Source organism: Nannobrachium achirus, assembly GCF_963921795.1.
Source record: "Nannobrachium achirus genome assembly, chromosome: 20".
NCBI lineage: Eukaryota > Metazoa > Chordata > Actinopteri > Myctophiformes > Myctophidae > Nannobrachium > Nannobrachium achirus.
The window spans coordinates 6,992,102-7,015,440 of record NC_137827.1 but is presented as its reverse complement, the minus strand read 5'-3'; the positions used below and the strand labels follow the sequence as shown (position 1 = coordinate 7,015,440).

The 23,339-nt window shown below is 43.7% G+C and overlaps 1 protein-coding gene across 1 annotated transcript; it reads right to left on the bottom strand.

Annotated features, from left to right (window-relative positions):
* Positions 1 to 1,204: 1,204 nt before the first annotated feature.
* commd8 (COMM domain containing 8) lies at positions 1,205 to 22,822 on the bottom strand. The gene is made up of 5 exons (XM_080750405.1): positions 22,740 to 22,822; positions 16,263 to 16,418; positions 13,236 to 13,388; positions 7,671 to 7,826; positions 1,205 to 2,451 (listed from the first exon to the last, which is right to left on the bottom strand). Exons 1-5 carry the CDS (start codon positions 22,800 to 22,802, stop codon positions 2,431 to 2,433), a joined length of 549 nt encoding a protein of 182 aa, XP_080606531.1. The 5' UTR covers positions 22,803 to 22,822; the 3' UTR covers positions 1,205 to 2,430.
* Between the last annotated feature and the right edge of the window lie 517 nt (positions 22,823 to 23,339).

Below are 23,339 nucleotides of genomic sequence, written 5' to 3'. Positions count from 1 at the left end.
TTTTATCTATAAGGATAACACAATATTCTACATTTTGAGTCCAAGAGGCTAAATCTCATCAAATGGTGGCTCAAATGCCCCCAAAAAATAATGGACCTTGATATGAAAAAGGTTGAGAAACCCATGCTCCATGTACCTCCACTGTGACCCGGAACTTCTCAAACCACAACAATCATCTTCTGGGAGCAGAGATCATTCCCTCTGACAGCAACCACTTGGACCATAGGCCTGGATAGGCCATAAATGTCTGTGAAAATATCCGATCAACAAGCTCACAAAGTGTCGCAAACAAGCCGCATTGTTAGATTGGCTATTTTCATCAAATACATTTAGTGTAAAGCTAAATACTATTTGACCTAGTTTGGAGCCCTGGGGGACCCGGACAAATTTGCCAGTTATTTGTGTGTCTATTATTATATTTAACAGCCAGACCTTGACCTTTTTTGACCCAGACAGGGAATCATTTGCTTATAGGGAAGTTAAAGGGATATTTCACTTTCAACAAAACCTTTTGTCATTTTATCATCTAATCAGGCTTTTGGGAACACCCAGGACAGTTTTTGAATTTCTTCATTCAGTATTTAGATATTTGATATTCATTTCCCCCCATTTTCCCCCTTCCAGGACCTTCCTATACAAACCCATTGTAACTTCAAACTCCATTTTAACCATGATAGATTCAATGAAAACCCCCGTCCTTTTTTCTGGTGACTCCTAACACCCTCCGAATACGTGAGCTGGCCGTGTTTTTTCGATAACATTTTTCATTGATTTCTATACATTTTTTGGGGAAATGAAAATTATTAAATACAATAAAAGATTATAAAAAATAAATGAAAAAAATGTATCGCTAAAACACGGCCTGCTCACATATTCGGAGGGTGTTAGGAGTCACCAGAAAAAAGGATGGTGAAAATGGAGTTAGAAGTTATAATGGGTTTGTATAGGAAGGTCCTGGAAGGGGGCAAAATGAGGGAAATGAATATCAAATATCTAAATACTGAATGAAGAAATTCAAAAATTGTCCTGGGTGTTCCCAAAAGCCTGATTAGATGATAAAATGACAAAAAAGTTTTTTTGAAAGTGAAATATCCCTTTAAGCATTTCAGGACGTCCCGGCCATACTGAACATAAAGGAGATATACTCATTTTAACATGTTTTATTATACAATACAATGCATTCTAAACTCACAGTCGCTTTAGAAGAACATAACATAGAATGCAGTTAAAGAGTTTCTGAATAAAGACACAACACTATTTTCTGACAGAAGGCATCGTTGCTTTCTTTCCCCCCCAAAGTGAGTTTTGTCATCAAACTGTGACTTTAACTGACATTGTCTGTCAAACGGAGCTTTTCCACTGCAAGGCAGCTTTGGGCGAAAAGTCATTTATTACCATCGAGGAGGGTTCCTCAAGCAAGCTGACCCGAGTAGAAACCTCATTATGTCCATAACTGTTACATTGCAGGATCCACATGAAAATATACAGTAAATATGAAAATAAAAGTAGTAGATCGACAAGGTCAAAACACACTGCTTCAAGCGACATTTTGAGCTTGTAGATCTGCTACTTTTGATGCTTTTGTGTGACGCTGTAGTATGATAAAGAATGGCGTTAGTTTACAAAAAAAAAAACACGATAAGTATGAATATGGCGGTATCTGCTCGACAGCGATGATCTGGTTTCCAGGCAGCGTAGGTTGGATGTTGCTACCATACATCAGTCCAGGGCTGCCGCAGAATACAAAACAATACTTGGAATTTATCCATATCACTTCAGTTTAAACACTTAGTAAACCGGACTGGAGTTGCACTTTACTTGGTGCGATCTTTTTTCAGCCTACAGTACACCAACAAGTCTCCTCTTGAGCTTGTAGATAGGCTATTATTGGTTAATGTTCCCCCCATAATAGGGATGCTGGGGTTTAAGTGGTTAAACAGCCAAGTATACAGTTAATTTCAATCGGTCCTATAATGGAAACTGGTATTTTCTCAAGTTTTCCTTGTGACATTCTGTATCTCAGGGGGACAGATTTACATATTTGACACACATGTAAGATACTGTAAAATAAATGTAATTCAGGGATGCTGTGGATGATAAGGTTATTTACAGGAGGTGACCTGAGAACCTGTACAGGTGTACAGCTGGTAGCACGCAGTGGACAAGCAGTCAAACACACTAACATAAAGGTGTGATTTGTACCCTGACACATCACACTGTCAGGTGAAGTCCTAAACATTGGTTCAATGTATAGCCTAGTAAAACCCCACAGATAAACTTCACCCCCTTCATTTTACTTTACTAGAACATGTGAGATACGAGGTTTCTGCCACCAAAGCGACAGCACGTTTTACGGTGATGTTTTAAACAGCCAGTCCCTCTTCTCTTCGGTGGTCTTTTGGCCCCGTAGTGCATGGTGGGGTCACCAGGTCATTTCAACTGCAACACCACCTGGGAAAGACACAGAAACACACAACATGTCATTAAAATGTCAATACCAGTACAGACCCTGGCCTCATGTGACCATTCTGAGAGACCCCTGCTTCCTCAAGAGGTTTGACTCTGAACTCTACTATGCATATAGAACAGGTTAACTCGCTATTATTACCAGTAAGACGCCCTGAAGTCGTTAACATGGGCACGTGCACATGGACACGCGCACATGGGCACGTGCACATGGGGGCGTGCACACATCCTCCTGGGTGACAGCAGACTGCTGGGCGAGCGCTGGCGCTTTGGCATGGGATCAACTTTCCCTCTGCGTCCTCAAATAAATATTGGCACTTTGGCTACAGTGTGTGCGGCCACTTCTTTGTCTTTTAAATACTTAAAGGGGAAGACCACCCATTTTCAATATTGAACTATGTCATTAATATACCTTAGAGGAGTTGTGTGTTGCCTAGAACTGGAGGATTGATTTTGGGGGTTGTATTGCAAATTACAACTTGATGACATCACACATTGTACTTTACAATACAAACCCCAAAATCAATCCTCCAGTTCTAGGCAAGAGGGGAAACACAACTTTTTCCACACAACTTCCTCTAAGGTATATTAATGACATAGTTCAATATTGAAAATGGGTGGTCTTCCCCTTTAACTTTGACCAAGCAAATGCACATGAATAATTTGCATGACATTTGGAGGATTCCCCTGGTAACGCTATGAACTGTGGGTAATCCCTTTGCCAAAGTTTGCATTGATGCTGACTTACGGAAATGATGCATAAAGGGGCGGGCCCTCACTGACTTATACCCATTTCAATTGGAACAGCCTTCAAGCCCTGATTGGAATTGGGCCTCTTGTGTGCGTGTGCACACTTGCACTGTATTGGTCAGGAAGTATAGTTAAATCTTCTAGACTTAGTAAAGTGGCAGCTCAGATGGTTCTGATGAGAACAGGGATGATATTGATGACATCGGGGATCTCCATATATGGGGCTATATCCTATATCCTTCTGCTGAGCTAGGATGATATTGATGACATCGAGGATCTCCATATATGGGGCTATATCCTGAAATTTAGTCCAGTGCTTTGTACCTTTTTAGTCAAAAGTACAATATTTGTCTTTGAAATGTAGAGGAGTGAAAGTCATTAAAGGAGCTATAGTCAACTTTTTCTTGAAAAACGGATGCTAAAATAAAAATAATGTTTACAAAATATTTTATAAAAAAAATAAGCTTCATATATGTGTTTCTATTCAAAAATGACCACAAAAAGCGTAAAATAATGATAAAATAATCATGTTGGCCATTGTCAGACCGACACTTTGTTTACATTCTAGTCTACAGACTAGGATGTAAACAAAGTGCCGGCCCTACAATGAAAAAGTTGACTATAGCTCCTTTAAGCTTTCCATAAATACTAATACTAGTAAAGTATACTAAGTAAAGTACATAATAGAAAATATGTACTTATGCACAGTACTCAAGTAAATATATTATATAAACTGTAAGTAAGGTAAGGTAAGGTAGCCTCCAGTGTGAAACTGAAGGCTCCAGGCTGTGACTTTCAGAGCGGAGGAACAACGCATGCAGAAACATTTGAAACCCGAAACCGATGTCCTGTTTCCTTCTGTTCTCCCTGAACATTCTATATCAATGAACCAATTAACCACTTAAACCCTCTCTGTACGTTGGTGCACAATGGGGACACAGTGGCAATAGCCCAACTAAAAGCTCACAGCGCGCGGCATCGCTGAGCGACAATGTGAAAGTCTGTTCAGATGCTTGGCTTCTGAATGGCGCTAATCGATAGTAATCTATGGATTACTCACCCCATGGAGACTTGAATTCATGGATATTATTTTAGTTTTTGTTGCATTCCTAAGCCAATAATTTGATGCGCAGCAGTGGTTCCCTATCAGGGCTGGATTAACACCTCAGAGGGCCCCTGGGCACTGAAGCACCAAGGGGCCCCCGTGTGCGCACAAAATGTTTTGTAGGCATATGTAGGCATGTAGGTCCAATATAACTTCTGCAGCAGCAGTTGGCACAGCGTGGCCCGGCAGAGTTTTAATCAATTGACTTGACTTTCATACAATAGTGTACATTGTACTTAACAACACACAATCAGCACTTTTCAGCAGCATTCTCACAGCATTTGTTTCATGGGGTGGTGGACATCATTTATTTTCATTCTGATTTTTTTTTTTACCACCTTGGAGGGCCCTTGATGCCCAGGGGCCCCTGGGCACGTGCCCAAAGTGCCCATATGATAGATCCGGGCCTGATGGAGACACAAAGAGTCTCCTCAAATTATTGGCTTAGGAATGCAACAAAAACAAACAAAAACATATCCATGAATTCAAGTCCGCATCGGACGAGTAATCAATAAGAAAAAGGTAATTTTGGGGGTGAAGTTCTGGATCCTCATGCCAATCATCTGAGAGTTACAGTCCTGCAAGGCTCCATTTGGAACCCCTCTAGGGGCGGGCAGGGGCTCAGGAGGTAGAGCGCCCTCTAGGGGTGGCAGTGGCTCAGGAGGTAGAGCGCCCTCTAGGGGTGGCAGGGGCTCAGGAGGTAGAGCGCCCTCTAGGGGCGGGCAGGGGCTCAGGAGGTAGAGCGCCCTCTAGGGGTGGCAGTGGCTCAGGAGGTAGAGCGCCCTCTAGGGGTGGCAGTGGCTCAGGAGGTAGAGCGCCCTCTAGGGGCGGGCAGGGGCTCAGGAGGTAGAGCGCCCTCTAGGGGTGGCAGTGGCTCAGGAGGTAGAGCGCCCTCTAGGGGTGGCAGTGGCTCAGGAGGTAGAGCGCCCTCTAGGGGTGGCAGTGGCTCAGGAGGTAGAGCGCCCTCTAGGGGTGGCAGGGGCTCAGGAGGTAGAGCGCCCTCTAGGGGTGGCAGTGGCTCAGGAGGTAGAGCGCCCTCTAGGGGTGGCAGGGGCTCAGGAGGTAGAGCGCCCTCTAGGGGTGGCAGTGGCTCAGGAGGTAGAGCGCCCTCTAGGGGTGGCAGTGGCTCAGGAGGTAGAGCGCCCTCTAGGGGTGGCAGTGGCTCAGGAGGTAGAGCGCCCTCTAGGGGTGGCAGGGGCTCAGGAGGTAGAGCGCCCTCTAGGGGTGGCAGTGGCTCAGGAGGTAGAGCGCCCTCTAGGGGTGGCAGTGGCTCAGGAGGTAGAGCGCCCTCTAGGGGTGGCAGTGGCTCAGGAGGTAGAGCGCCCTCTAGGGGTGGCAGTGGCTCAGGAGGTAGAGCGCCCTCTAGGGGTGGCAGTGGCTCAGGAGGTAGAGCGCCCTCTAGGGGTGGCAGTGGCTCAGGAGGTAGAGCGCCCTCTAGGGGTGGCAGTGGCTCAGGAGGTAGAGCGCCCTCTAGGGGTGGCAGTGGCTCAGGAGGTAGAGCGCCCTCTAGGGGTGGCAGGGGCTCAGGAGGTAGAGCGCCCTCTAGGGGCGGGCAGGGGCTCAGGAGGTAGAGCGCCCTCTAGGGGCGGGCAGGGGCTCAGGAGGTAGAGCGCCCTCTAGGGGTGGCAGTGGCTCAGGAGGTAGAGCGCCCTCTAGGGGTGGCAGGGGCTCAGGAGGTAGAGCGCCCTCTAGGGGTGGCAGTGGCTCAGGAGGTAGAGCGCCCTCTAGGGGTGGGCAGGGGCTCAGGAGGTAGAGCGCCCTCTAGGGGTGGCAGTGGCTCAGGAGGTAGAGCACCCTCTAGGGGTGGCAGTGGCTCAGGAGGTAGAGCGCCCTCTAGGGGTGGCAGTGGCTCAGGAGGTAGAGCGCCCTCTAGGGGTGGCAGTGGCTCAGGAGGTAGAGCGCCCTCTAGGGGTGGCAGTGGCTCAGGAGGTAGAGCGCCCTCTAGGGGTGGCAGTGGCTCAGGAGGTAGAGCGCCCTCTAGGGGTGGCAGTGGCTCAGGAGGTAGAGCGCCCGCTTGGGGTCTGTGGAAGGTTCCCAGTTCGATCCCGGGGTTCTCTCTGAGTTAGTGACAAAGTGTCCATGAGCAAGACACTGAACCCCCGACTGCTCCCGGTGAGCAGGTTGGTGCCTTGCATGGTTTGCTTCGTCGTCAGTGTGTGAGTGTGTGTGTGAGTGTGTGTGTGTGAGTGGGTGAATGTAAAGCACAACCTATGTAAAGTTCCTCCGATAAAAGGCAATATATAAATGCACCATTTACTTATTGTTTTACCTATTCTTTTCCCCTGCAAGGTACCCTGAGGCTTCCTTGGACCCTGAGCCAACAGGAGGTGTATTGAGGCAGTGCGTGAGAGTGTGTGTGCCTGCGTGTGTGTGTGTGTGTGTGTGTGTGTGTGTGTGTGTGTGTGTGTGTGTGTGTGTGTGTGTGTGTGTGTGTGTGTGTGTGTGTGTGTGTGTGTGTGTGTGAATGTGTGTTATTTGAGTGACATACACAGTGTGTGTGTGTGCATGCATGCGTGCGTGCGTGTGAATGTGTTATTTGTGTGTGTGTGTGTGTGTGTGCGTGCGTGCGTGCGTGCGTGTGTGTGCATGCGTGCGAGTGTGAATGTGTGTTATTTGGGTGACATACTGTACAGGGAGAAACACAGCGGATGCTCTTAACACAATGAGTCACCAGAGGGCAGAGCACACCACTCAGCAGTTTCTTCCTGCTACGCTGGCTGGAGAATGTCAATGACACACTCTGTTGTACACATAGACACTGGGTAGAGACACCCTTATGTTGTACACACCACACATAGAGACTGGCTAGAGACACCCTTCTGTTGTACACACCACACATAGAGACTGGCTAGAGAAGGTCAATGACAGTCTCTGTTGTACACCCCACACATAAAACTCAACACAAAAAGAAAGGAAACTTGACTTCGGTCCATTATATCTCCCCTTTAATAATAACAATTTGTGTGTGTTTTATATCATTTTTATCGTTGATTCGTTACCTTTACAACGAGGTACAGCTTGGAATGAGCACCACAGCCACACGTGTGGGTAGCGCCGACCCAAAATTTGCCAACATTTGGTCAATTATATCTTCCCTTTAATTATGCCAAATGGTATTGTGTTTGGATATCATTGATATCGTTGATTTGTCACCTTTACAACGAGGTACAGCTTGTACGGATCTGGCATTCGTGGTATGAGACATAAAGACAGACAGACAGACAGACATGCATGCAGACAGACAGACAGACGGTCAGACAGACAGACAGACAGACAGACAGACAGACAGACAGACAGACAGACAGACAGACAGACAGACAGACAGACAGACAGACAGACAGACAGGTACCTTGTTAGCAGCCTCCAGAGAGCTGACGAGGCTGTTGAGCTCGTCTCTGTTCATCTCCATAGCAACGGGCCGGAGGACTCCGTTCTCCCTGACGTCCAGACAGAGACTGAGCAGCGGAGTCTGGAGAGACTGGATCTTATCACTGGACAGCGCTAGCTAGGAGAGGACAGAGAGAGACTGGATCTTATCACTGGACAGTGCTAGCTAGGAGAGGACAGAGACAGTATCTATTATCACTGGACAGCGCCAGCTAGGACTAGGAGAGGACAGAGACTGTTATCACTGGACAGCGCTAGCTAGGAGAGGACAGAGAGAGACTGGATCTTATCACTGGACAGCGCTAGCTAGGAGAGGACAGAGACAGTATCTATTATCACTGGACAGCGCTAGCTAGGAGAGGACAGAGAGAGACTGGATCTTATCACTGGACAGCGCTAGCTAGGAGAGGACAGAGAGAGACTGGATCTTATCACTGGACAGTGCTAGCTAGGAGAGGACAGAGACAGTATCTATTATCACTGGACAGCGCCAGCTAGGACTAGGAGAGGACAGAGACTGTTATCACTGGACAGCGCTAGCTAGGAGAGGACAGAGAGAGACTAAAGTGTTCAAATAATTTGGCGATATTTGGCCCTGAGATGAAGTGGGGTACAAGTAAAAGTACAGATAATTGGAAATTGAAAAATTGTACTGTACAGTACTTGAGTAACTGTTTGAGTAAATGTGTTATTTTACACCACTGCTTATATTACACCTTTATCCAATGCACTTTACAATGTGCATTACATTCACCGATTGACACTCGCACACCGATGGCAGAGGAAACCATGCAAGGCACACTTATAGGGGTTCAGAGTCTTGCTCAAGGACACGTTGGCACCAACTCTGGGGGAGCCCAGGATCGAACTGGGAACCTTCAAGTTCCCAGGCACCCGCTCCACCTCATGAGCCACTGTACTGCCCAGTACTAATCAAGGAGCCATAAGTGAAAGTTGTTTTAAAAACGGTTCGATCCCGGGCTCCCCCAGAGTTGGTGTCAAGGTAGCCTCGGAAACCCAGACTTTTATTTTGGCGATAGGAAGAATAGTGTCAAGGTGTCCTTGAGCAAGACTCTGGTTTCCTCTGCCATCGGTGTATGAATGTGTGTGTGAACTGCTTTGGATAAAAAAAAAGCGCTATATAAATGCACCATTTACCATGAGAATAATACAATTAAAATAAAAACTCTAATTCTGGCTTTCAACAATGCTACAAAGGCTCCTGCCCAAAATAACATTTTGTCGATTTCTTTCATTTATAACATTTTGTAGATTTTGTGCCAGGGACCACCATACCATGCAAAACTTTGGTTAGATGTTTTCGAAAATATTCCAATTTCTTTCCAAGATAAAAATCAAAACAATAAGAACAGCACATGTGCGGTACAAGCCCTGAGGCAGGTTGTGGGGTCCTTGAGGGAGACCCTGAGGGGTTGTTTTAGTTATTGCACCTGATGTGCAATATAAATAAATATCTGCTGCTGTTATGCTGTACAGATCCATCTAAAAAAATAGAATATTGTGTAAAAAGCATTGCAGATCAGTGTTGTTTTTTGACAGAATTTTTTGATTTCGTTTTAGTCATAGTCTTTTGAATAAAATGTAATTTAGTTTTAGTCATAATTTAGTCACCTGCAAGTATTAGTTTTAGTCTAATTTTAGTCGACTAAATATAAGATTTTATTTAGGCGACTAAAGCTACAGTTGATTTAGTCAACTGAAATGTATTTTGGCAGGCCTTGATGGCATCGTAATGACAATGATTTTACACTTGGTTGTGTGCTGAAAATAGCAGATCTACAAGCTCACAAGTAGTGAGCTAGCAGATCTACAAGCTCACAAGTTGTGAGCTTGTAGATCTGCTATTTACAGCACGCAACACCTGAGGGCAACCAAACATTAAATTACTCTTCTCCACTAGTCCCTCTCTAACGTTTTAGTCTAGTTTTTTTTTTTTTTTTTCTAAAATGTTTATCCCACAATTTTGTAACCCATTTTTTCACCCAGTGCCAATTGCCTATGTAATCCTGGGCTCTGCTCTCCCTCTGCCAACCTGGGGAGGCAACGGACTGACCTCATGCTTCCTTCTATGCATGAGGAGTCCAAGTTGCTTCTTTTCACCTGACAGTGGAGATTTCCCTGGTTTGGACGTAGCGCGTGGAAGGAACACGTTATTCCAACCAGTTCCTTTCCCCTCCATCAGGCGCCCCGGCTGGCCAGGGGGAGGCATTATTGAGACCAGGATTACGTGCATGTTTTTGTGAGGGTATCAACCCTAGGAGACACAGGGAGAACATGCAAACTCCACACAGAAAGGCCCTATCGCCAACCCCACCTAGGGTGTGGGCGCTGATGACGCGGAGGAGGAACACGCCGCCAGTGCCCACAGCGTCCCCCGGCGGGAATCGAACCCAGGACCTTCTAGCTGTGAGGCGAAGCGCTAACCACTGCGCCACCGTTTTGTTTGACAAAATTGTCAATATATTTAGTCTTAGTTTTAGTCATCACTGCTTAGTTTTTATTTAGTTTTCGTCAGTGGGGAAAAAAAAGAAAAAACGAAATTTTTCGTCATAGTTTTAATCTACGAAAATAACTGACAGCGGAAACTTCCCACTGGACTTCAAGCAACTCGCGGTCTCGTGTAATATTGTAATATTTTGAAATGTGGACTTTTGATATTCAGGGGCTGTATGACATAAAAATTCAAGATCTTAACAAAAAAAATGTTTGGAATAGTTCCCTGCATGTGCAATGTATCTAGATATATGAAAGTTTCAAGAAAATGTACTTTTACACAATATATAATTTTTTTAGATGGCTCTGTATCTGTATGTAATATCCCACCACTTTCCTCACATCCGTAGTGCTGAAATACGTTTAATAATTTATCATTCACATTTTTTTTTTAGCCTCAATGATGAGTCTCTCAGCGATGCCCTCTGCGATGTGGAAACGTGAGAGACATGTTGAAACGGACACCGTGGGGTTTTGATTGCAAGCAGAGAGTATCGGTAACGTTTTGCGCAGGGTGTAAGACAGACCCCAGACACCATAATTCAGAGTGTACACATGACAAATGAATCCTCAAAGACCTGGAGCGTGCCTGCGTCGCGTTAGATTTTAACCACTTAATGCTGCGCTGCGAGCTTGTAGATCTGCTATTTTTGAAAAGTCTTGAAAATGTGTGCAAGTCTTTGAATATCTTTGACCCGATCTTTGACCCGACTTCTAAATCCTTCCTCTGAATCAGTGGTTCTCAAACTTTTTCATGTCAAGGACCCCCAAAATTACATGTATTTGGCCGCAGACCCCCATCTCAAAATATGTTTTTCCAGGGACCCCCCAGAAGCAAAGATTTGAGTTACAAAAGTTTGCTTTGAAAAATATATATTGAAAATTTTGCACACATTTTCATGATGTTTCAAAGATAGCATATCTACGAGCTCGCAGCGCTGTGAGCTTGTATATCTGCTATTTTTTTCAATAGTTAAAGCATTCAATAATTCTAGGCATGGGTTAAACGGGTTACGCTGTCAGAGTTACAGACCTGTAAGGGTCTATTTGTTCACTTTGTGCGTTACAGAGCTGTAAGGGTCCATTCTGTTTCTAAATATCAATCATTTACCCGGGCTCCGGAACTCCTGTAAGGACCCCTGGGGGTCCCTGCAAAATGTACGCCTGTAATGACAGATGACTATTTCATGTCAGTCTGTGTCACTGAGGAGTCGGGACAGGACAGGGTAGGATTGTAGACTAACATGGTGATGTACAGGCCAGCCTGGGTGCCATAAATCTAATAATAATAATAAATGTAATATTAATATCTAATATAATTCTATGCTTTAAAGTGAGTACAGTAGGCAACATCTATCTGTAGGAGGCGGAGAGGGAGATGCAGTCTGTGAGGTTAATGGGCATAAAAACAGACAATAAAATCAAGAAGACAATTTAACAGTCAAATGAAACTGGCTTACAGCTGATTAATTTTAATGAACTAGTGGGGTGAAGGGAGGACAGCCTATGATTGGACGCCCCCCCCCCCCCCAATCAGTGAGGCACTCCATATTAGGGCATATGTAGTGGCAGATTTATGGGATTTATAGATAGTTTTTGAAATGCATATTGATTTGGAGAATACCGAGTCCCCTCCTTTCTTTCCCTTCAACACCAGATCTATTTGCAGAAAAGTGCTGACCTGCAAGCACAGGACGTGTCCTGTTGTGGTGTGACTTGTGAGCTTGTAGATTTGTTGTGGTGTGACTTGTGAGCTTGTAGATTTGTTGTGGTGTGACTTGTGAGCTTGTAGATTTGTTGTGGTGTGACTTGTGAGCTTGTAGATTTGTTGTGGTGTGACCTGTGAGCTTGTAGATTTGTTGTGGTGTGACCTGTGAGCTTGTAGATTTGTTGTGGTGTGACCTGTGAGCTTGTAGATTTGTTGTGGTGTGACTTGTGAGCTTGTAGATTTGTTGTGGTGTGACTTGTGAGCTTGTAGATTTGTTGTGGTGTGACTTGTGAGCTTGTAGATCTGCCCCAGAACACGAGGGTTCAAGAGGTCAAGGAGAAATATGATTTGACGACAAGGTCCTTTAAAGGGATTCATTGGCATTGGCTTTTCGTCTATTATTCATCAAGAAGCACTTGGTCAAAATATAGAGAAATTCTTTACATTTATTGTCTGACCCGTTTTCCATTCACTAATGCACATTTACCTTTTTCGATAAAGCCTCAAAATCCACCTCCTCCAAACGCATACATGTTTTTGCGGATAATGAAAGTGTATTCGAATTTTGAAGTGTTTCCATAAAAAGATGTATGCCGCAAAAGCCTTAATGCACATTAAGAGGCTTCATGGAAACGCCACTATTGATGAATTCTGTATGTGATCAAAGTATTCTGAGGCACGTCTGAACTGGCATCACGATTCACAGCACCAGGGGCATCACAAGGGGTAGGAAAGTGGGACTGAGTTACTAGGGCCCAAGGTGGTGGAGGGGCCCTAGTAACTTTAGCTATTGAAAAACAGCAGATATACAAGCTCACAGCGCGGCACCGAGTGCCGCGCTGCAAGCTTGTAGATCTGCTATTTTTGTAAAGTCGTGAAAATGTGTGCAAATCTTTGAATATGTATTTTTTAAGCGAACGTTTGTAACTCAGATTTTGCTTCCGGGGTTGTCCCTGGAACTAAATATTTTGAGATGGGGGGGGGTCCGTGGCCAAGTTCATATCATTTTGGGGGTCCTTCACATGAAAAGGTTTGAGCATCACTGACATGGAAACATGGGTTTCTTGCACACATTTTCACAATTTTTCAAAAAATAGCAGATCTACAAGCTCGCAGCGCGGCACTCGGTGCCGCGCTGTGAGCTTGTATATCTGCTATTTTTCAATAGTTAACATTCATGGGGGGCCCGCAGTGAATCCTTGTACCCAGGGCCCAGAATATGGTGTGACGCCCCTGCACAGCACCCTAGGGTGCCATGATGACACCCACTTTGGGAACCCCTGGCCCAGTGAGGTGTTCCGGTACCTTGAGCTGCCAGTCAAAGTCCTGCAGTGTGCTGCTGGAGATGCTGTTGGTTCTGTCCAGCAGAGCCTGGCTCAGCTCCTCCTGTCTGGCCCGCAGCACCGCCCACAGCGCCTCCCGGTGGCCGGAGGACACATCTGCCAGCACGGCCAGCACCTAATTGGTTCACACATACAGCACAGCCACAAACAACAAGGCATCATGAGCATGCATGCACGCGCACGCACGCGCGCACACACACACGCACACGCACACACAGAGCAGTGTACCACTTAACACTACGCCAATTTTAGGATTGCAACGGTTCCTTAACGATTCCCTCTTAACTAGGGGTGTAACGATACGTTTTAACAACGATACGATACGCATCACGATACATGGCTGACGATACGATACATGGACGATATTGATTCATTCATGGCGATATGATACTATTCGATTCAATGATTTAAAATCGATGTAGCAACTATTTAGCAAATAGATGAAATCTGTGTGAAACATGTCAATAGTGCAGGTTTTTAAGGGACAAATGTATTATTATAAATACAAATAACTAAACACTGTGATTCTCTGATTATATTTCAACACATACAAACCCACACCTTGACATGAACACAGAGATTACACACATTTATCGATGGACCAAGAGTAGCTTTATGGAATGGAAAAGTAATTAGACCACTGTTTCTAATTTTTCTTCTTAAAATTGCTAGATACAAGGCACAAGTACTTAGTATCCATAGAATCGATTATTTGCATAGTAAAATTATACAATGAGGTTCAGGGACCTTCTGGCCCTATCTTGCGCGATGCCTTATCCCTTATGTCTAATCTTATTAGGCATTTTTTAGAAAAATAGTTTTTCTAGTGAAAATAGCGGAGAAATGGCTAATACGATTAGAAATAAGGGATAAGGAAAGATAGGGCCCAGCGAGTTAAAGGTGATACACCATGCATTTAAAAAGTATTTATGTCATATTGTTTATGTCCCAAAAACGTTTTTCAAAAGGTTTGAGGCTAAATTACCACTCCTGAATAGAGAGCCTCTCTCATTTTTGAATGGCTCTCAGAGCATTTCAGCTGCAGTACCACCTTTGGCCTGAACTGCGCCCCCCCCCCCCAAAATCCTTTTGAAAAAAAAAAGTTTTTTGATTATTTTTTTTTTTTTAAATAAATATTTTTTTGATATTTTCTTTTTTTTGTGATGACGTCACAATCGGCAGATGACGTCACAATCGGCAGCAAATCTGAACAGCCTGTTTTGAGAACCCGTGGGATACTTTTAACCTTCGCCTTCTCAAAACCAGAGAAAGACACAACGGTCAGAAATGGGACTTTGTGAGGATAGAAGGTGCTTGTGGGACCCCAAAAAAAGGTTTTAAAATAGGAAAAGTGAAATTTCATGGTGTATCACCTTTAAGGTGTTCCTGGCCTTGAAATGAAAGGGTTTGAGAACCTATGGTATCATACTTGCATAGCTGCTATACAATGTACTGCATGTGGACTTCTGCCATACTATAGCAGGCACGAAGTCCACATACAGGTACATACAGGATCCCAGCCCTGCACAGTGTACACATGATCCTGCACCAAGATACCAACACGTCCTGGGAGTTCTTTTAAATAACCGTGCTTTCATTTATGATCTTAAATTGTTTTAATCTCTTCATTACACTCTTATATAGTTTTAATCGCAGAACAAACCTAAAGTCATGCATTTCTGTAAGCAGGCTCACCGTCTACAGTTGGCAGTGTGTCTCCACCTCTGATGGGAAACTGTAAAAACACCTCCGAGCCAAAAGCTATTTGTCTTAGAGTTACTGTAGACCCATAGTGGTGCCACAAATCTGACAAATGTCACCGTTTACCGGAGAAACTGTTTGTTTGTTGCAGAAACTGTTTGTCGCAGAAACATGATTTTCACCAAATTGGGTACAAATGATCTCTGTAGTAACAGTGACTATCAAACAGGGTTTTCATTATTCCATACCTGTAATTGGCTTCCAAAATTAGAGACAAATTAATGTCATATCAAGAACGGAACGCCACCTCAAATCAAACCCAAGTTTGAACGGCATGTTATATGTATATTGTTTCATAATCAGTAGTCTAATTAATCCAACAAATAGCCAATCAACAAGCTCACAACACGTGGCATGGCGATGCATCGTGTGCTAGTAGATCGTCTATTTTCACTATCTTTCTTTTAAAGGTAGGGTAAATGATTTCATTAAATTCAACTAATAACAAAATGGGTCTATGTTCTGATAGTACTATTGTTACTATAGAGTGTTTGTTTAAAAAAAAAAAAAACGTTGGGTGACAAGTTTTCCTCCAATCAGGATAGAGTGGGGCTTCCCTAGCCTCGCAAGCCATCCCGAGCTACGTCATCACCAATGTGCTTCCTTTCTCGGTCTGGTGTCCCTCCCATTGAGCCTCTTTATTAGCAATTTTTTTCTAATTTCCAATCAAAAGGCTGCATTTCAAGCGAACCCGCCTCACACCGCTCCTGATTGGTCGAGCGGCTGCTACAGCTCTCGCATTTTGACAACAAACATGGCGGACCCCATGTCCGATGCGAGTTCACAAAACGCAAATAAAAGCTGCATTAAGCGAAGTTTTATCTGAAATCAACGGCATCTCATAACTTAAAAACGAACAACAGTTTGCACCTTTGGAATTTCTGTCTGGAAAAGACGTATTTGATGTTCTCCCGACGATGTTTTGATGCGCTGATGACTACTGACTGGACCTGTCAGTCAAAGTGAGTAACTACGTCATTGCGTAATGCATTGTCTACGGAGGACTCCCAGACTCTCCCCTGGGAGAGTCTGGCTGTTGCGAGGCTAGGGCTTCCCTCCAATCATGGTCGAGTGGGGGCGGGCCTTACGCGCACCAAGGCCTGCCCCCACTTGATCATGATTGGAGGAAGGCCACCGCCTGTCACCTGCATGAAAACTGAAACTTAAATGAAATCATTTACTCTACCTTTAAATAATGTGTATGTATTATTAATGAAAGCCCCCTGACCTCCTCCTCAGAGCTGCTGTTGCCCACTGCCAGACGGAAGAAGGACGACAGAGACTCCAGCAGCTGCAGCCACTCCTCCAGGCTCCAGGTGGCGCTGTAGTCTGCCAGGCGTGGGCCCTCCCGCCCACACAGCCCGTCCACCACGCTGTGACACAGCTGCAAGGGGACAGGACAGACATAGATGACACCAGAGACAATAGAATGGTAGACGCCTCCTACGGCTCTGGGGCGTCTGTAAAAAAGTATTGGCAATGTTTACGGAATTCTTCCGCATGCGTCACAGAAACTGAGGTTTGGTAGGCCAATCAGATGAGGGACACCCTCTCTCCCAGAGGCACTTGCTTTGGCACAGTGTTGATTTTGTCGACTAAAACTATGACGAAAAATGTTTGTCGACTGCGTTTTTTTCACTGACCTTCCATTCCAGAGATAATGGCCAAAACATCTTGAAAACGGCCACAGGTATAAAGATACCCGAGTTCACTTTGAGCTGTATCTATTGTCATTTCCGTCAACCTTACCGTTAGGAGCAGTTGAAATTTCATTTTTGGGGGTAACTGATTTATATGTGATTAGGTGATATTTGCCACTACATTTACAATTTAGGACTTTAGCAGATGCAGACTTAAAGGAGTAGTTCACCCCCAAAATGACTTTTCTTCTATTGGTTACTCACGCCGACTTGAGTTCAATAATATGTTCAGTTTTTTTGTCACATTCCTAAGACGACAATTTGATTACGATTCCGGATAGGGACCCAAATGCATTTGGGTCCCCATCCGGAATCAATGGGGGTACGTTTACTATAATATTTTTTAATGTCTTAGGAATGCAACAAATACAAACAAATATTCTGGGGTGAACTACTCCTTTAATCCAGGGCGATTTACAGTAAGCAAGGCAAAGGTGGTACATAAAACCAAGACGCTATCATCAGTCTAGACGTACTCCTGTGGGTTAGGGAGAATGATGGGCGGGAGGAGTAGGCTGCCAGGTGAGCCATAGTCAGGAAAAACTAGCAGAATACCTGTCAAATCTGGGAATAAATTCCTTACCAAACAATTTCTTCACCAATGTGTTCGTAAAGGTGTCTAGTAACATATCTAACAAAGATTGAAATTCAACATCCCTAGCAAAATGTTTGACAGCTAGGGTAATTCTGGGTCTCATTCACTTACTATACACTGTACTATAAGGGAAAAAAAATCACTCCTAAAAATATGCTTTAAGTGGGATGTGAGGGGTCTAACTAGGTGTTTTAATTATTCTGAATCCATTGCAAGCATTTGTTTTGCACGGAAAACATTCCTTGGGCCAAAAATGGACCCCATACACCTCGTGAAAAGTGATGACTCATCACTAAACCATCGTTATTTTGCAACTGATTTTCGTCCAATGAATGTTTTTTGTGCTAAACAAATGCTTGCAATGGATTCAGAATAATTAAAAACACCTAGTTAGACCCCTAACATGCTACTTAAAGCATATTTTTGGGAGTGATTTTTCCCCCTATAGTACAGTGTATAGTAAGTGAATGAGACCCAGAATTACCCTAGCTGTCAAACATTGTGCTAGGGATGTTGAATTTCAATCTTTGTTAGATATGTTACTAGACACCTTTACGAACACATTGGTGAAGAAATTGTTTGGTAAGGAATTTATTCCCAGGGTTTTATTAAAATTCCCTGACTACCAGTGACGATACAACAGCAGTGCCGACACAGCAATGTGTGTGGAGAGGAATTAATGGCATAACAACTAAATTGAGGGATTAAAAAAGGGATGGAAAAGCAACAACAACAACAACAGCAGTGCCGGGCGATAAATCAATATTATATCAATATTGGAGGCTCAGGGACTGAGTGAAAACCTGCAGACATCACTGGAGATGTGGTGGGTTGGTTGTGGTTTTTTTTGTGTGGCTGGCGTTATTTATCTGATAAGAACAGAAGCGGTTCTGTTGACACAAGGTAAAGCTGTGTGTTCTGCACCGAACCCAGCTGGCTTCAGGCTAGAGCAGGGGTCTTCAGGGCCGGATCTACAATATGGGCACTTTGGGCAGGTGCCCAGGGGCCCTTGACATCAGGGGGCCCTCCAAAAAAAAAGAAAAAACCCAAGAAAGAAAGAAAACCCCCAGCCATTTAGTTGTTATCTAATCCAAATGAAATTAATTAAATTATGCCCCCAAGACTCCAATTTGGTGGTTACAAATGGTATTTTGTCATTTTTTGGGGGAAGGATATGCCTTCTTTTGACCATATAGTAGTACCGTATTTTCCGGACTATAAGGCGCACTTAAAAGCCTTTAATTTTCTCAAAAAACTACAGTGCGCCTTATATATGGATCATTCATTGACATTGACATTCCCTTTAGCACAGCTCCATCTGTTGGATGCATAACGCAACGGTAGCGTCTATTATGTGCGCCTTATAGTCAGGTGCGCCTTATATATGAAAACAGTTTGAAAATAGACCATTCATTGACAGTGCGCCTTATAGTCAGGTGCGCCTTATAGTCCAGAAAATACTGTACTATAATAGTACATTGTTATTTATTTTGATTGTCAGTGGCCACACTGCCACACCTCAGACTGTTATAGTCTTAAGTGTGTTCACTAGCTGCTGATATCGTTATGCTACTTTTTAAAATATTGAAAAAGGTTAGTCTGGAGCCCTGTAGCGCGTACGCAGAGGGGGGCCCTTGGAGCTTCAGTGCCCAGGGGCCCTCAGAGGTGGTAATCCTGGCCTGGGGGTCTTCAACAGAGGGTCCGGGACCCTTAGGGGGGGTCCTCAGAGTTACTACAGGGGGTCCTCCAAATCTTTGTGTGATCACGTTTGATCACTTGAACCCTAGCATCCCTATTCTTAGTAGTGGAACATTAGAAGCTCAGCTTGTAGATTGGCAATGTTTTTGGCACAGAGGTCTGGTGAAGAGGGAAAAGAAGAACAGACTAGCTAGGCATTGACAGTTCAAGTGGTTAAATAAACTCCCCTTTAACAATACCACATTGTATTGTGTTTTATATCATTGTTATCTGTGATTTGTCACCTTTATAACAAGGTACAGATTTTAAGGATCTGGCATTCGTGGAATAAGCAACACAGCCAAACGTGTGGATAGAACAATACTGTTCTTTCGGTGTTCACCTTTGTTGCTTGGTGCATTGAATAATTGCACTCTCCCACAGTAATAAGGGAAAAAAACAACAACACATATTTGGCCATTTTTACACTTTGTTAATGTTAAGCTCAGTGTCAGGGAAGCCCAAAACGAGAGTGAATGCCCCATGCTTACAAGCTGTACCTCGTTGTAAAGGTGACGAATCAACAATGAAAATGATATAAAACACAATACAAATTGGTATTATTAAAGGGGAGATATAATGGACCAAAGTCAAGTTTCCTTTCTTTTTGTGCTGAGTGTATATGAAAATACACATTAAGCCAACCTACACAGACGATACTGCTGTCAAGTCTAAACTGTATAAAGAAATAATCCATGTTATGTTAATCTGCAACACAATTTTATACGATATGTCCCTGCTTCATCTCTCAACTAAGGGGTCCTTGGCCTGAAAACATTGAGGACCCCTGGGCTAGAGAATAGCAGTCTGAGCAGCTTCTCACACTTGTTCATGTCAAGGACCCCCAAATCACCATGTTTTTGGTTGTAGATCCCCATCTGAAAATGCTTTGTACCGGGGACCCCCACATAGGTCTGTCACAATTATTACATAATAATCGTCTAATCTCAATTATTTGACATAATCTCAATTATTTTGTCATAATCGTTTCCATGTTGAAAAATGTTGAGAGATTTTCAAACCTTGTCAAAGATAGTGGAAATAGCAGATCTACAAGCTCACAACGTGTCACATGCGACACGTGATCTTGTAGATTGGCTATTTCCACTATGTACTTTTATAAGTGTAAAGTTGTCAAACATGTCAGTAATGTCTTTTTTATAGCCTATTTAGGTATTATGTGTCATATCCTAAATCTGCCAAATGTAATTGTCCACGACAAGACCAAAATTAAATCGTTAATCGCTATTATTTGTGTTGTTAAAATGTTTTCAAAAATATTCAAATGTTTTCATCAAAGATAGTTTTTGGGGAAAATCATAGGGGAAAATAGCCAATGTATAGCCTATATAAGTGGTGTCATGAGCATGTACAGTAGATTGGCTATTTTTAAACAGACAATGTATATTGGGTTGAAGTGGTTGCACAGATTTTCATGTCATATTATAAACTCATTTTGCCCCTCGAAGCCCCTCAAGGACCCCTGAGTGGTCCCTGTACCCCACTTTGAGAACCATGGGGTAGGCAACTTGGCAACTTGCAATGGGCCTGGTGTACAAGATACACTACATCACTATGATACCCAAGTACCTGTCAAAATACTTTATAAACATTAAGGATGTCCATAATTACAACACCAGAGGCAGCGCCACAGATCACTTCCAACCCAGAGTCAAAACCAACAAAGGGTCAAACTCGTTTTTCTGCTATACCACCAAAATGTGGAAAGCCTTACCGAAGGTCATAAAGGAGTGTGGATCACTAGCATCCTTTAAAATTGCCCTGAAAAACCACTTACAGGCAGCAGCCGTTCGCAACTGGTAAAAAAAATGAACCTAGCCCAACCCTACCCTCCCCTGCCCCTTCTTTGTATATACTGTTTGTTTTAGACTTACTGTTTTCTTTTTTGTTTTTCTTTACATATCTACTGCATAGTACTGTGTTCTATTTGTCTGTCATTCAATGTTATACGAGATACTTCAATGGTTTCCAGGGGAAATAAGCTTAGTCTTTTCATGGATCTCCTTTTAGTAGACCTTGTACCAGTGAACTGTACCGTCATGAAACTGTACCTTTTCCTATGCAAACTTCTAATAAAGTCTTCAATCAGAGACTGCTCTGTCCGTGTCTGCAGTACAGCTTCTACGGCTGGTAAACAGCTTCTCCTGGTGGACAGTTTGAAGAACTGCAATGCAGTGTCACAGTTATGGTGCTGTTAAGTATGACATCATTTTGTAGGCAGAGGAGAATTTCTGCCCCCAGTTTCCGTGAATCTTTTTACAATTTTTACTATTTACACATTTTTCTTCTCTTTGTTGTTGAAAGGAAAGTGTTAGAATTATACTTTAGTCGTTATTTTTGTCTCGGATCTGTTGAAATAGCGAGGGACAGAAAATGCTCTGGGGGCAGAGTTCTCCTCTGCCTACAAAATGATGTCACGGCTTAAAAGCCCCATATGCTGGAGGCCAACAGGTCAGGTGGGCACAAACACCAACTGGGCACAAGAGATGTCTGAGCACCAAATCATTTGGGCACTAGGGACATGTGGGCACCAAATCATTTGGGCACTAGTGACATGTGGGCACCAAATCATTTGGGCACTAGGGACATGTGGGCACCTGGACAACTGGGCACTAGGGACAACAGTGTACTGTTCTATTTTTTTTCATAATTTGTGTATTTTAACTTTTTTAACAGCAGGGGGGGAATTTAAAGAACAGTGGGTTGACTGGGTTCAATCAAATGTCACTTAAGTTAGCAGCAACAAAGCAGCATGCTATGGGAAATTCAGATGTCAGTTGTCCAGGTGCCCACATGTCCCAAGTGCCCTGTTGCCCAGGTGACCACTGCCCACATGTCCCTAGTGTCCAGTTGTCCAAGTGCCCACATGTCTATGGTGCCCACTCATCAAAGTGCCCCGCATCAGAGTTCCGACGGTCCGGTATTCCGACACTAAAACTATAACCCTAACTCTACCCCCAACCCTAAACCTAACCTCAGTAAACCTTACCTCAGTAACTAACCTGCCGACGCTAAGTAACTAACCTGCCTTACGCTAAGTAACTAACCTGCCTTACGCTAAGTAACTAACCTGCCGACGCTAAGTAACTAACCTGCCGACCATGTCGGAACAGCGGATAGTCGGGATAGTGAGCGCTTCCCCCCCCGGGTGCCCTGTTGCCCAGGTGCCCACATGCTGCCGGTGCCCCATACATAAACCACTTTGGCTATTTGAAAATAGCTGATTTACAAGATCTTGTAGATCTGCTATTTTCAAACATTTTGTACTTTTACTTTTAGTACTTTAACTACATTTTGATGGCAACACTTTCATACTTTTACAGTAGCCTACATTTTGAATTCAGGACTTTACTTGTAACATAGCATTTTTACATTCATTGCAGTATTGATGCTTTTAATCAGAATTGTAGTACTTTTTCCACCACTGTGAATACGTGCCGTTACAGTGTGAATTAAAGCAACATGATCAGCATTGTAACGTTTAGCAAATTGAATGAGATAGCCCGTCTCCAACCGGGAGGCGAACCACAGTCACCCACACAGCAGACAAGGCAAGCAACCCACAACGCTATCAGACCTGGTAATCTTTAAGGAGCGAGTTACAGTATCATGTCTTGCAGGGTCGTTACAGTGATAACAGTATTGTACTTACAGCAGGACATTGAGCCTCAGGTAACTTAGTGATCAGCAGCATAACCATGGTTGGTGTTTTCATACAGTCCGGTGTTCCTGAAACCTCTGCCAAGGAGTACAGTATGTGTTGAGCAAGGAGAGGTCATCTACGTCACGATCTGACGCCCCGGGGAGGCAGAAGTGGTGTTTTTTAATTTTTAATTTAATTTAATGTATTTATTTTTATTGTAGGCTATACAGTCAAACCCCACACTCATTGAAATGATAATCTTTTATTGTAGTTATTATTATATAATATTATTGTTGTTGTTTATTGTTTACTCCACCCCACCTTGAGTCATGATCACGAGTAGCCTGGTTGCAGACCATAGACCCCGCCCACTCTCAAATCGGTAGCCAGATAAGTCGCCCTCTTTCAAAGCCGCCCCCAAACTCGTTTCCCAACGGGTCTGTGGCCTTAAAGGAGTAGTTCACCCCCAAAACGACTTTTTTTCTATTGATTACTCATGCCATGGAGACTAGAGTTCAATAATATGTTTTGTTTTTTGTCGCATTCCTAAGACAATAATGTGATTAATTTACCCCCATTCATTCCGGATGGTGACCCGTTTCTAAACGG